Below are 14254 nucleotides of genomic sequence, written 5' to 3'. Positions count from 1 at the left end.
GCAAAAGATTGTCAAAATCCACCCCTGCTTCCAGCCTTCAGAAAACATAAGAAGAGTGTGCTGGATCTAACCACTGGCCCATCTAGTCCAGAATCCTGTTCTGGCAGTGGACAACCAGGTGCCTCTTTTGGAAAACCTGCAAGCAGGATCCGAGCACAAGAGCAACTCTCCCCTCCGGTGGTTTCCAGAAACTGGTTTCCAGAAGAATCGCTGCTTCCAGCTGTAGAGACAGAGCAGAACCACCCTGGACACTGGCCATCGATAGCCCTCTCCTCCAAGAAACTTTTAAAATAATTTAAATTCAATAAAAACTTTTGAATTATGTTGTAATTAAAAATGTGGCGGGGCCCCGGAGGGGGGCAGATTTGGCCCCTGGACTGCTAGTGTGCCATCCTTCAAATTCTCTTCTGAATTGTGGAGTTGGGGGGACCACAGGGATCATCTAGTCCAACCCCCTGAAGAATCCCTGACAAATGGCCATCAATCCTCTGCCTAAAAATCTCCAGTGAATGAGACTCCACCACTTTCCAATGCAGTCAGAAAGTTCTTCCTGATGTTTAGTCGGACTCTCCTTTCTCGTAATTTGAATCCAAACTATTTAATGAGAACACTTACATATAGGAAAAATGCAATCCATAATAACCAAGAAAACAGATTTCTTGAGGTGGGCCTTACTTTTACGTTTCTGGAATGACAATGTGAATATTGTCAGGGCAGTATTTTTTAAAAATTGCTGTATTATCCCTTCCTCCAATTTCCCAGCACAATCTATTTCATTTGCTTTCTTTTCCTTCTCGAGAAACGGGGACGTTTGAGAGAGAATAGATTTTTTGAGGGGTGGGGGATTGTAATACAGTAATAAAACTTTAATAAAATGATTTAAAAACGAACGAACGAACAGAAATCCTGAGCAGGTTTCTACTGGGCTCCGTTTCTTTTTGCGAGAGCTTCTCCTGCCCTGTTGAGAAGCAACTGTTGTGTGTATGTTTTTCCCCCCTCTCCAGAGCCATCTGGGGAGAAAAGAAGGAAAGCAGCGGGAAACGGATTTCTGGCTGCGCTGCTTTGAGAAAGACGGATGCCGAAGTTGCGCTTCTGCGCGGCGGCGGCGGCGATTGAGACATCCTCGTTAGAGGCTAAGCGAAGGGAGATAGATCTGGCCCTGGCAGGTCTGTGTGCGTCTGGAGAGCGAGGGGGAGAGAGACTTTTGCAGAGAGGGGAAGGCGTGACCAGCATGGAGAATGCCAAAGGACCTCGGAGAGAGAGAGGCATTCTCTCCCTCGCTCTGTCTTTCACACACAAATCTCTGAGCGAAGATAAGCCCGGCAGCTGAAGGTTTGGGGACAGCGCGCAAAAAAACACGGTGTCAACAAACCAAACCGCCTCTCCAAAAGGGATCAAAAGTAATCAGGACCAGCGGAGCTCGCAGGAAACATGAGGTGAGTTGCTGTCGGGGGGGACGGGGACATCCAAAGCTGTTTTTCTTCCTGAGTCAGATCATTGCCTCCGCCTAGCTGTGTAGCGTCTGCACGGACTGGCAGCGGCCGTCCAGGATTTCAGGCAGAGAGCTGGAGATGGCATTGGGGACTGAACCCCGGGACCTTCTGCGCGCTCCTCCGCCCCTGAGCTACGGCCCAACCCGAGGGGAAAGGGGCGTCATGGAGGGCTGGCAAGGGCAGCGGGGCACCAGAGGGAAAAAAAATCGGGGGGGGGGTGGCACAGAAGGGGCGAAGTATATTTCTAGGCGGGCGAGCTGTGCCCCGCATGTTTAGGACCCTGAGAGAAAGAGAACAGTATCTATTAATAGCAGGAGTTCAGCAATTTGGGGAGAGGCAAATAGGGGCGAGCTCCTTGTTTGGGGGTGCTTGCCCCCCAAATCCGGCACCAACCATGGTTATCCACCACCACCATTTCTTCTATTGCACTCTTGCAAGCAGGGGCAGAGAGAAGATTCCTATTTCTGGGAATGGAAAAGGTTTAATTCTGGCACTCGTTGGCTCCCAATATTTCTTGAGGCGCTTTATCTGGAGACGGACGGGTGCCAGCTTTCACAAGTGACACCGGGCAGGGGTTAGACTAGATTGACACTCTGGGTCCCATTCTAGGATTCTGTGCGCTTCCACTTGAAAGCCACACATGGGGGTGTTGTTGTTGTTGGCGCGGATGCGTGCTTGTGGGGTTTTAAACTGAACTGTGCCTCGTGCTTTCTGAACCATGTGGGGCTCATCGTCACATTTTTCAAAGCATTCCTGGTTTAGTCACTGCCGCATTCTGGATTAGTTGTAGTTTCTGGGTCACCTTCAAAGGTAGCCCCACGTAGAGGGCATTGCAGTAGTCCAAGCGGGAGATAACCAGAGCATGCACCACTCTGGTGAGACAGACAGCGGGCAGGGAGGGTCTCATCCTGCGGACCAGATGGAGCTGGTAGACAGCTGCCCTGGACACAGAATTGACCTGTGCCTCCATGGACAGCTGTGAGTCCAGAATGACTCGCAGGCTGTGCACCTGGTCCTTCAGGGGCACAGTTACCCCATTCAGGACCAGGGAGTCCTCCACACCCACCCGCCTCCTGTTCCCCAAAAACAATACTTCTGTCTTGTCAGGATTCAACCTCAATCTGTTAGCCGCCATCCATCCTCCAACCGCCTCCAGACACTCACACAGGACCTTCACCACCTTCACTGGTTCTGATTTGAAAGAGAGGTAGAGCTGGGTATCATCCACACATTGATGGCATAGTGAAGATCTACATCAGGAAGAAGGAGGGGAATGAAGACTAACATTGGGGTCAGCTGCCCCTGTGGATCCTGCCACCTGAGGCAGTTGCCTCACCTTGCCTCATGGGTTGGCCTGCCCAAGTCTCCCCTGTTTGTGTTACTTATCAGTTGATCAATTTCTGTTTTCAGCCCGAACAAGCTTTCAAAGCATAGGCATCCACACAGAGGGAGATGAATCTCAACCTCCAGATTGCCAGATTTAAAAAGAGTAGATTTCTAGCTTTTGAAGAAACTGAGATATGAGGCAAAATGTACAGGCACTAGTCTCCTCTCTCTTTTTGCGAGAAACCGCTGGTGGGGGGGAGGGATGCTGCTGGCAGCCACAAATTTCAACTTGGCTACCAAATTTCCAGAAGATGCATGTAGACCACTAAAGGAGACATTCTTGTTCTCCAGAAGCACCCATGTTGGGCTTTCCTGGGATCTAAGTTCAAACTTTCTCTCGGTGTAGGTAGGTGTGAATGTGGGGGGTGGGGCAGGGGCAGATTTAGGTTTGTTGAGGCCCTAAGCTACTGAAGGTAATAGGGCCCTTTATATGTCCAGCTGTCCTTTGTCAACAACAAATTGTCACTGGTTTTTTGTGTTGAATAGATGCTATATGGTAATTGATGGACCTCATAGGTATCTCTTTTTTTAAATAATAATTTTTTATTACAGATTTTTATAACAACACAAACATATAACAAATACATAAACAAACAAAAAACACAATCAAAACAAAAAACATGTACCATTTCATTTTTTTTTTTTTTATAATATTTTTTTTATTACGTTTCTTTCCAAATTTTATACATTACAAACAAATAAGGAGTTTACAAGAAACCATTTTTTTTTTTTTTTTAACAAAAATCCCAACTTGGACTTCCCCACCCCTTCCGATTCTGCGTTCTTTATATTAACAATGTCAGCAATTTGTTACCTTATGTCATACCTTATTGTAACTTTTACATGTTATGTATCTATATTCAATGTATTATGTCACAATTTTTATACCTTTAAAATAAACGTAACATGTTCAATTTCATATTATCTCCTTTTCTCTTTTATCACTTAGTTTACTATTTACTTAATCATAATTGCTAAAGCGTATCATTTCCAAATCATGCACCGTCTTAAGATTCATACAGTTTGTAATACTTTTGCAAGTAGTCTTTAAACTTTTTCCAGTCCACCTCAATTGTTTCTACATCCAAATCTCGGATTCTGCCGGTCAGTTCAGCTATCTCCATGTAGTCCATCAACTGCATCTGCCATTCCTCCAGCGTGGGTAAATCTTGTGTCTTCCAGTTCTTTGCGATGAGTATTCTTGCTGCTGTACTAGCATACATAAACAAAGTTCTGTCCTTCTTTAACACTTTCTGGTCTACCATGCCCAACAGGAAGGCCTCTGGTTTCTTGGGAAAGGTATACCTAAATACCTTTTTCAACTCATTGTAAATCATTTCCCAGAAAGCCTTAACCTTTGGGCATGTCCACCAGAGGTGAAAGAAAGTCCCCTCTGCTTCCTTACACTTCCAACATTTATTGTCAGACAGGTGATGTATCTTAGCTAACTTGACTGGGGTCATGTACCACCGGTATATCATTTTCATAATGTTTTCCTTCAAGGCCGTACTGGCCGTGAATTTCATTCCGGTGTTCCATAACCTTTCCCAGTCTTCAAACATAATGTTGTGTCCAACATCCTGTGCCCATTTAATCATAGCAGATTTAACTGTCTCATCCTGTAAATTCCACATAAGCAGCAAGTTATACATTCTAGATAACAGCTTTGTCTTTGGTTCTAACAATTCTGTCTCTAGTTTCGACTTTTCCACCTGGAAACCAACTTTTTTGTCCATTTTGAAAACCTCTTGAATTTGAGCATAATGTAGCCAATCTCGCACCTTATTTTTTAGTTTGTCCTGGCTCTGCAACTTCCAATTGTCTCCAATTTTTTCAGTCAATTCCCAATATTTCGGCCAATAGGCCTCCATATTGGGTCTTTTTCGGGCCTTGGCCTCCACTGGTGATAGCCACCTCGGAGTTTTACTCTCTAGTAAGTCTTTATATTTCATCCAGACTGCGAAAATTGCTTTTCTGACAATGTGGCTTTTAAACAATTTATGTGCTTTAACCTTGTCGTACCATAGGTATGCGTGCCATCCAAAAGCATTATTAAAACCTTCCAGATCTAGGACATCGGTGTTTTCCAACAAAAACCAATCTTTCAGCCAGCAGAAGGCTGCAGCTTCATAATACAACCTCAAGTCCGGCAGGGCAAACCCCCCTCTTTCTTTCGAATCTGTTAATATTTTAAACTTTATTCGGGGCTTTTTGCCCTGCCAGATAAATCTAGATATATCCTTCTGCCATTTTCCAAAGCAATCCACTCTGTCCACGATCTGTAAGGTTTGAAACAAAAATAACATTTTCGGCAACACATTCATTTTTATAGCTGCAATTCTTCCCAACAAGGAAAGTTTCAATCTTGACCAAATTTCTAAATCCTTTTTAACTTCCAACCAACATTTCTCATAATTATCCTTAAATAAATTCAAATTCTTGGAGGACAAATAGATCCCAAGGTATTTCACTTTTTTAACCACATTCAGTTCTGTTTCTCTCTGAAACCCCTCTGTTTCTGTAATTGTTAAATTTTTGGTCAGAACCTTAGTTTTTTGTTTATTCAACCTAAATCCCGCCACCCGACCAAATTCAGATATAAGTTCGAGAACTCTTTTTGTACTGGATTCTGGCTCCTGCAGTGTCAAAACTAGGTCATCTGCAAAAGCTTTCAGTTTATATTGTTTCACTCCGACCTCTATCCCTTGTACCAACCGGTCCTCTCTGATCATATTCAATAGCACCTCCAGGACTGAAATAAATAACAGAGGGGATAGAGGGCACCCTTGTCGTGTCCCTTTTTCAATTTTAAATTCCTCCGTCACCACATTGTTCACTATTAATTTAGCTTTTTGTTCTGAATAGATTGCATGTAATCCATTCTCAAACCCCCGTCCCACTCCCATCCCTTCCAAGTTCTTCTTCATAAACATCCAAGATATGTTGTCAAATGCTTTCTCCGCATCAATAAAGATTAACACCGCCCTTGTGTTCCTGTTAGTCTGCAAAAGTTCTAAAATGTCAATGATGTTTCTAGTGTTCTCATATAAATGTCTACCAGGGAGAAAGCCAGCTTGGTCTTTATGAATTACTTCATTTAAGACTTTTTTAAGTCTATTTGCCAAAATGTCTGCAAATATTTTGTAATCCACATTTAGGAGTGAGATGGGACGGTAGTTTTTAAGCTGAGTCTTTTCAGATTCTGACTTAGGTATCAATGTGATGAAGGCTTCTTTCCACGTTTCTGGTGCCCTCTTCCCATCCATAATCTGGTTACATACCTCCAACAAAGGTTGTATCAAATAGTCCTTCAGAACCTTGTAATATTTGGAGGTAAGTCCATCCGGGCCTGGAGATTTGCCTAGTTGCATATTCTGAATGGCACCTTCAATTTCCTGTGAGGTTATTGTAGAGTTCAAGATTGATCTTTTATCTTGAGTTATTTTTGATAGTCCATTTATCTTTAAAAATTGATCTATCTCTGATTCTTTCTGGGGCCCCTGTGCATACAGTTCTTTGAAGTATCTGTGGAAGCACCTCCTAATTTCTTCTGGTTTCTGTACGATCCTTCCATCAATCTCTAGATTTGTTATCGTGTTTAGCTTTTGTCTTTTTTTCAGCTGCCAAGCTAGCAGCTTTCCACATTTATTTGCTGATTCAAAAGATCTTTGCTTCATCTGTTTTATTTTCCATTCAATCTCCTGATTAATCAATTTTGAGTATTCTGCTTGGTGGAATTTAATTTCTCTCAGCACCTCCTTGGACTTTGGTTTGGTTCTCAGTTTTTTTTCTCCTTGGTGTATTTTCTCCAATATTTTGTCCTTCTTTCCGTTCCAGAGTTTTTTCTTGATTGAATTCTGTTGTATCAGAAACCCTCTCATAAGAGCTTTGCTTGCGTCCCAGATCGTTCTTTTTTCAACTGTAGTATTCAGATTTATCTCAAAATAGTCCTTTAATGTTTTTTGGGCCTTTTTCACAATCTCTTGATCTCTTAGTAGTGTGTCATTCATTCTCCATCTGAAGGAACCGGGTTGAGTTAATCTAAGTTCTATTTTCAAGGCGTTGTGGTCGGAGCATGTTTTTGGGCAGATTTCCACCTTTTTAGTCTTGGGTGCCAGCCCCCTGGAGGTCCAGATTTGGTCGATCCTTGACCAAGACAGGTGGGCCTCAGAGAAAAAAGTTCCTTCTTTACCTAGGGGGTTCTTTGTCCTCCATATGTCGATCAAATCCAGATTGTCAGTCAGTTCGAAAAAAGTTTTGGGCAGTCTGCCGTCTGATGTTAAGTTTTGGTTGTAAGACTTATCCATATGTGTAAAAAACATGTACCATTTCAAATCTTAGTTTCTTACACCTTTCTTCCCCGACTTCCTCATGCCTCCCTTCTCTGTATTCCAAGTTCTTATCAATTACTCAGCAAATCTTCCCTTATTTTAATAAAAATTCAAACTAATCTTCCTTATTCTCCTTGTCTTAACCATTACTAATAGTAACCATTTACTTTCCAATCCAACATCATTCTAACTCTCATTAATTTTGTAGTATTTCTTTAAATAGTCCTTAAACTTTTTCCAATCTTCTTGCGCTGCTTCTCTTCCCTGGTTTCGGATTCTGCTCGTCATTTCTGCCAAGCCCATGTAGTCTATCACCTTCATCTGCCATTCTTCCAGTGTGGGTAAGTCTTGCGTCTTCCAGTACTTCGCAATGAGTATTCTAGCTGCTGTTGTAGCATACATAAAGAAAGTTATATCTGTCTTTAACACCCCCTGGCCGACAATACCCAAGAGAAAGGCCTCTGGTTTCTTGGTGAAAGTATATTTAAATACCTTTTTAAGTTCATTATAGATCATTTCCCAGAATGCCTTAATCTTCGGGCACGTCCACCAAAGGTGAAAAAATGTACCTTCCTTTTCTTTACATTTCCAACATTTATTGTCAGGCAAATGGTAAATCTTTGCAAGCTTGACTGGGGTTATGTACCACCTATATATCATTTTCATAATATTTTCTCTTAAGGCATTACATGCCGTAAATTTCATCCCGGTGGTCCACAACTTTTCCCAATCAGCAAACAAAATATTATGACCAATGTCCTGAGCCCATTTAATCATAGCTGATTTAACCGTTTCATCTTGTGTATTCCATTTCAGCAGCAGATTATACATTTTTGACAAATTCTTGGTACTGGGTTCTAACAATTCTGTCTCCAATTTTGATTTTTCCACCTGGAAGCCAATTTTACTGTCCATTTTAAACACTTCATTTATTTGATGATAGTGCAACCAATCTCTCACCTTCCCTTTTAATTTCTCAAAACTCTGCAATCTCAATTTGTCCCCTTCCTTTTCCAAGATTTCCCAGTATCTTGGCCACTTTGACTCCATATTAGACTTTTTAACAGCCTTTGCTTCCATTGGCGATAGCCACCTTGGAGTTTTGTTTTCCAGCAAGTCTTTATATCTGACCCAGACATTTAATAGTGCTTTTCTGACAATATGGTTTTTAAAACTTTTATGTGCTTTAACCTTGTCATACCACAGATATGCATGCCACCCAAAAATATTGTTAAAACCTTCCAAATCCAAAATGTCTGTGTTTTCAAGAAGCAGCCATTCTTTCAGCCAGCAGAAAGCTGCCGCTTCATAGTACAGTTTGAAGTCTGGCAGGGCAAACCCCCCTCTTTCCTTTGAATCCGTTAATATCTTAAATTTAATTCTGGGCTTTTTGCCCTGCCAGACAAATTTAGATATGTCTTTTTGCCACTTCTTGAAACAGTCCATTTTGTCCATTATTTGCAATGCTTGAAACAAAAACAACATTCTTGGCAATACATTCATCTTTATAACTGCAATTCGACCTAACAAGGAAAGCTTTAAATTTGACCAAATCTCCAAGTCTTTTTTCACTTCTGTCCAAGTTTTTTCATAATTATCTTTAAATAAATTCACATTCTTAGCTGTCATGTTTATACCCAAATATTTCACTTTTTTAACCACAGTCAACCCTGTCTCATTCTGAAACCTTTCTTTTTCAACCTGTGTTAGATTTTTCTCCAATACCTTTGTTTTTAACTTATTCAATTTAAATCCTGCCAATTGACCAAACTCTTGGATTATTTCCAAAACTCTTTTCGTACTAGCTTCTGGCTCTTGCAATGTAAGTACTAGGTCATCTGCAAATGCTCTCAGTTTGTATTGTTTAGCTCCGACCTGAATCCCTTTAACCAACTGGTCCCTCCTAATCATATTAAGCAAAACCTCCAGGACTGATATAAAAAGTAATGGGGAGATAGGGCACCCCTGTCGTGTCCCTTTTTCAATCTTGAACTCTTCTGTAACCACATTATTTACAATTAATTTTGCTTTCTGTTCAGAATAAATTGCACCTATACCATTCTCAAACCCTTGGCCTACCCCCATCCCCCGGAGGTTCTTCAACATAAAGCTCCAAGAAATGTTGTCAAAGGCTTTCTCGGCGTCCACAAATATCAAAACAGCCTTAGTGTTTATGTTCACTTCCAACTTTTCCAAAATGTCAATTATATTCCTTACATTATCCGACAAATGCCTTTTCGGGAGAAAGCCTGCTTGGTCCCCATGAATCTCCTCCATCAAAACTCTTTTCAGTCTCTTTGCTAAAATGTCAGCAAAGATTTTGTAATCCACATTCAATAACGAGATGGGTCGGTAGTTTTTAAGTTGGGTCTTTTCAGTCTCTGTCTTTGGTATAAGTGTAATGTAGGCCTCTCTCCACGTATCGGGTGCCCTTTTCCCCTCCATAATCTCGTTACAGACTTCCTTCAAAGGTTGTATCAACCCTTCCTTCAGAACTTTATAATATTTGGAAGTCAGTCCATCCGGTCCTGGGGATTTGCCCAACGCCATGCCTTGAATGGCATCTTCTATTTCTTGTGCTGATATCTCCTGGTTCAAAATCGTCTTACTTTCCTGCGAGACCTTTTTCAGCCCATTTTCCTCGAGGAATTGTTGTATGTCCATTTCCTTCTGCGGCCCTTGTGTGTAAAGTTGTCTAAAGTAGTTCTGAAAACAGTTCCTGATTTCAGCTGGGTTGCTTATATTCTTTCCTTCCACTTCTATGTTTGTTACCGTGTTGAGTTTTTGTCTCTTCTTTATTTGCCAAGCCAATAACTTGCCACATTTGTCAGCAGATTCAAAGGTCTTTTGTCTCATTTGCTTAATTTTCCACTCTAATTCTTGATTCGTCAGTTCCATATATTGTGTTTGATAAAATTTGATTTCTCTTAAAATCTCTTGTGATTTTGGCTTCAATCTTAGTTTCTTTTCCCCTTCTTTTATCTTTTCCAGAATTTTTTCCTTCCTCTCATTTTGTTTTCTTTTCTTTAATGTGTTTTGTTGTATCAAAAACCCTCTCATCACGGCTTTGCTTGCGTCCCATACTATTCTTTTTTCTACTTTAGTCCTTAAATTGATTTCAAAATAATCTTTCAGAGTTTTTTGGGCCTTCTTGCAAATCTCCTCATCTCTAAGTAAAGTGTCATTCATTCTCCATCTAAAGGAGCCAGTTGTTGTTTGTCTCATCACCATCTTTACTGCATTGTGGTCGGAGAAAGTTTTTGGGCAGATTTCCACTCTCTTTATGTTCTGCGCCATACTGCTAGTCACCCAAATTTGGTCGATCCTTGTCCATGTCATTTTGGCTTCAGAGAAGAAGGTTCCCTCTCTTTCTAGTGGGTGTTTTGTTCTCCAAATATCTATCAAGTCCATATTGTCAGTCATTTCGAAAAAGGTCTTTGGTAGTCTTCCATCTTTTGTTACTACCTGTCTTTGTGCTTTGTCCATATTTGTTGAAACTACTCCATTCATGTCTCCCATCATAATTAGATTATAATCCATATAGTCCATCAAAGTCTCATGCAACTTCTTGAAAAATTCAGCTACCTCATAGGTATCTCAAGCCATTTGCACATGTGGCTATGCAATCAGTTCATGCAGAATGTAGGCACCCTATATATAGAAAGGAGCAAACCAGGAATATTTGAGGGAGCAGGCTAGCAGGCAGGGGCCATGACTTACATCATAGGAGCCTACACAACACTACTCTTCAATTTCCATTTCCATGGAAGAGTAATGAAGTTCCCTCTATACAATATTGGATCCAAAAGCTGACAGAATATTGAGAATTAGACAGTCTATCAGAAAAAATAAAGAATAAATCAAAACAGGAATTTGTTTCAAAATGGGCGGTTTTCAAAGAATATTTGAAATATAGTAGTTTAAATTCGGTTCCAGCATTCGATGAACTTCAGTAATAGTTGCAAGGCAGATATAAGAATTAAGATATATTAATACAAAGTTTAATGATGATAAAGTGTGTACTGGCAATAAGTTATATGAAATCAAAATATGGAATAGACGGGAAGTTGGGTCTTTAGTGTTAAGACCAATTTATGTCTTATTGTTTGTTAAGAAAATTCAGTATCTATTGTTATTCCTGTGTGTAATTTGGTATTTGTGTTTTCTCTTTTTTTCTTCTTGCTGTATCAATAAAAAATAAAAAGGGAGCCTACGCAACACGAAACACTGTTGCTGTATGTAGGTTTTTATTTTGTTAGTTATCTTATATTTTGGAAATGTACATCCAGGTTTTTTCCCTTTAAATTTTTTGGGGGCCCCCAAGCGAGTGGGGCCCTAAACTATAGCTTATATATAAATCCAGCACTGGGGTTGGGGTTGGAAGGGTGCTACCTATGGAATCATAGAATCATAGCCGTCTAGAGTTGGCTGGGACTCCAAAGGTCTTCTAGTCCAACCCCCTGAAATGTAGGAATCACAGCAAATCACAGTTGTTCCTGATGTTTAATGGTGGCTGGAAGCGGCCATCGAGACCATATAACACCGGTCTTGAAAGACCTACATTGGCTCCCAGTATGTTTCCGAGCACAATTCAAAGTGTTGGTGCTGATCTTTCAAGCCCAAAATGGCCTTGGCCCACTATACCTTAAGGAGTGTCTCCACCCCCATTGTTCAGCCCGGACACTGAGATCCAGCTCTTAGGGCCTTCTGGCGGTTCCCTCGCTGCGAGAAGCCACTTTACAGGGAACCAGGCAGAGGGCCTTCTCGGTAGTGGCACCCGCCCTGTGGAACGCCCTCCCACCAGATGTCAAAGAGAAAAACAACTGCCAGACTTTTAGAAGACATCTGAAGGCAGCCCTGTTTAGGGAAGCTTTTAATGTTTGATGCATTACTGTATTTTAATATTCTGTTGAAAGCTGCCCAGAGTGGGCGGGGTATTATTATTATTATTATTATTATTATTATTATTATTATATTACCTCCTTTCCTGTCATTTGAATCCATTGGTAGCCATCACGATCTCTCTGCGTCTCTCCTGCAGGTACTTCCTGGTCTGGTCCCTTTGTGCCTTCCACCTCGTCAAAGCAGACACCATTGAACTGACCGACATGTTTGGGGAGATCCAGTCTCCAAATTATCCAGACTCCTACCCAAGCGATTCAGAAGTGACTTGGAACATATCGGTGCCGGACGGCTTTCGGGTCAAGCTCTATTTCATGCATTTTGATCTCGAATCGTCCTACCTTTGCGAATATGACTTTGTGAAGGTGAGCGTCATTGGCTCTTGTTCATTTATTTCATAAAAATTTTACACCACTGAATTGCAAAAGAAAAAAAAGGAGGAGGAGGAGGAGGAAGCTTCCAAGTGGTTTGCAAGAAAGCTAAAACAAAAAGTAAGAATCATTGACAACAATAATTTAAGGTATTTGGAAAGTTAAAATAACAACGGACCAAAACTCACATCAACATTTTAATAATCTGGGTAAGGCATGTGCCAAAAAGAGTACAGCGAAGGCACCTTTCTGATATCAAGTGGCAGGGAGTTCCAAAGTGTAGCTGCTGTCACACTAAATGATTGAGTAGCAGTTGGTCTTGGTTGGGGATGAGTAGGTTCACCCAACCTCACATTCCATTCCTCTTTTTTTTGCTTCAAAATTTCACTTTGCATTGCTGACCCGTTCTCTTTAATTCCCATTTAACTAGGAAATATTGCACAGATTATTCCGGAGTTAAAAGATATATTGTTTGACAGACCCGTTCATTTCTTTGCGCCTCTTCCTCTGCGATGTTTCCATGTTGCCTGTGAACTCTTGACGTTTGCGTTTTCCAAAACACTGAAAAAATAGGCACCTGCAACTGGCCCTCACAGTACCTTGCCCAGATCCAGCGGCGTAGCGTGAGTTGTCAGCACCCGGGGCAAGGCAAGTAATTTGCGCCCCCTAACCCCTAACCTGCCGCCGCTGCCAGCTTCTTCTTGCTGCTGCCTGGGCTGGTCTGGTGTGGTTCTCTCCCGCGCTCAGCGCTGTGCTGGGCGGCCGCTGCACTGTCCCTCCCCCAGATAGTCCCTCGCTCTCTCTCCGCACCACACGCCTGGCACCCACCCCCTCCACAGTGGGCGGCGACCCGGCGGCTCAGATCGGATTTGCACAGCCAGCACTGTAGTGAGAGAGAGTGAGTGAGTCAGGTAGGGGCAGAGAGCTGCGAGTGCGAGCGTGCCCCCCCCCAGATGTTGCGCCCGGTTCGGCCGGCCCCCCCTACACCGCCCACGCTATGCCACTGTCCAGATCTGATAATTGTGGCCTTTTAGCTTTGGGCACGGAACCCCTTCTGAGGCTTGTAAAAGCTCCATTTCAGCTCTTTACTTCAGCCGTGGGCCTTATTCCCTTCAAAGACTCCTTATCTTTGGCAGGTTGTAAATTACGAGGCCTGCTTGCTCTTCTCTGCCAGCCTAATTAGTCTGCTGGACTTCAAAGACTCTGCCGTGGCACAGAAAAGTCTTGCTTTTCCCCACATACCTCTCGCAGTCTTCAGCGGTCTTACTCTCCTGTAAGTGCCGTGAATCTGGGCCCATAACCTGTTGTTGGGATACTGCCAGGGAGACAGAGGCATCAGGCAGCCTCCATGTCGTCTCTGGATGACCTCCTGGTCTCCCATAGAACAGGATCAGTCAATTAGCGAGACGAGCCTCAGACACATTCCAAGACTCGTGCACACCCTTCTTGCAGAGTTTCCACAACGGAAGATTCAGCCAGGAGAGCATATTTACAGCTTTATTCAACCTTGATCAGAACAAAGGAAAAACATGACTGCTTGCATCCGTGTCCGGGAAAACAGCTGGAACAAAAGCTACATACAAAATGGAAACTCCCAGTGAGCAGGAAGTAAACAGGCATGTGACACACAACAATCTATATCCTATATCCTAACAGTCTGTATCAGTGTAAATTTTCTTCAGCCGTGTTTGTATTCCAGCTGCTGAGACTCACAAGTAGCGAGAATACTGCTGTTGCACTTGGGCTTCCCATTGGGGCATCTGGTTGTGAG

The 14254-nt window shown here is 42.3% G+C and overlaps 1 protein-coding gene across 3 annotated transcripts in view; it reads left to right on the top strand.

Moving 5' to 3' along the window:
- Positions 1–999: 999 nt before the first annotated feature.
- The window catches only part of MASP1 (MBL associated serine protease 1), a 103111-nt gene continuing 89856 nt past the window's right edge, over positions 1000–14254 (top strand). Inside the window, exons 1-2 of one of the 3 annotated variants that reach the window (XM_053387353.1) lie at positions 1000–1436; positions 12252–12477. In XM_053387353.1, the coding sequence (XP_053243328.1) occupies positions 1432–1436; positions 12252–12477 (231 nt within the window). In that variant the 5' untranslated portion in view covers positions 1000–1431. The remainder of the gene's footprint in view (positions 1437–12251; positions 12478–14254) is intronic. The other 2 variants (XM_053387355.1, XM_053387357.1) reach the window with 2 other exon arrangements.

This window comes from Podarcis raffonei, chromosome 5 (assembly GCF_027172205.1).
Source record: "Podarcis raffonei isolate rPodRaf1 chromosome 5, rPodRaf1.pri, whole genome shotgun sequence".
Taxonomy (NCBI): domain Eukaryota; kingdom Metazoa; phylum Chordata; class Lepidosauria; order Squamata; family Lacertidae; genus Podarcis; species Podarcis raffonei.
This window is presented reverse-complemented; position numbering and strand designations above follow the sequence as displayed.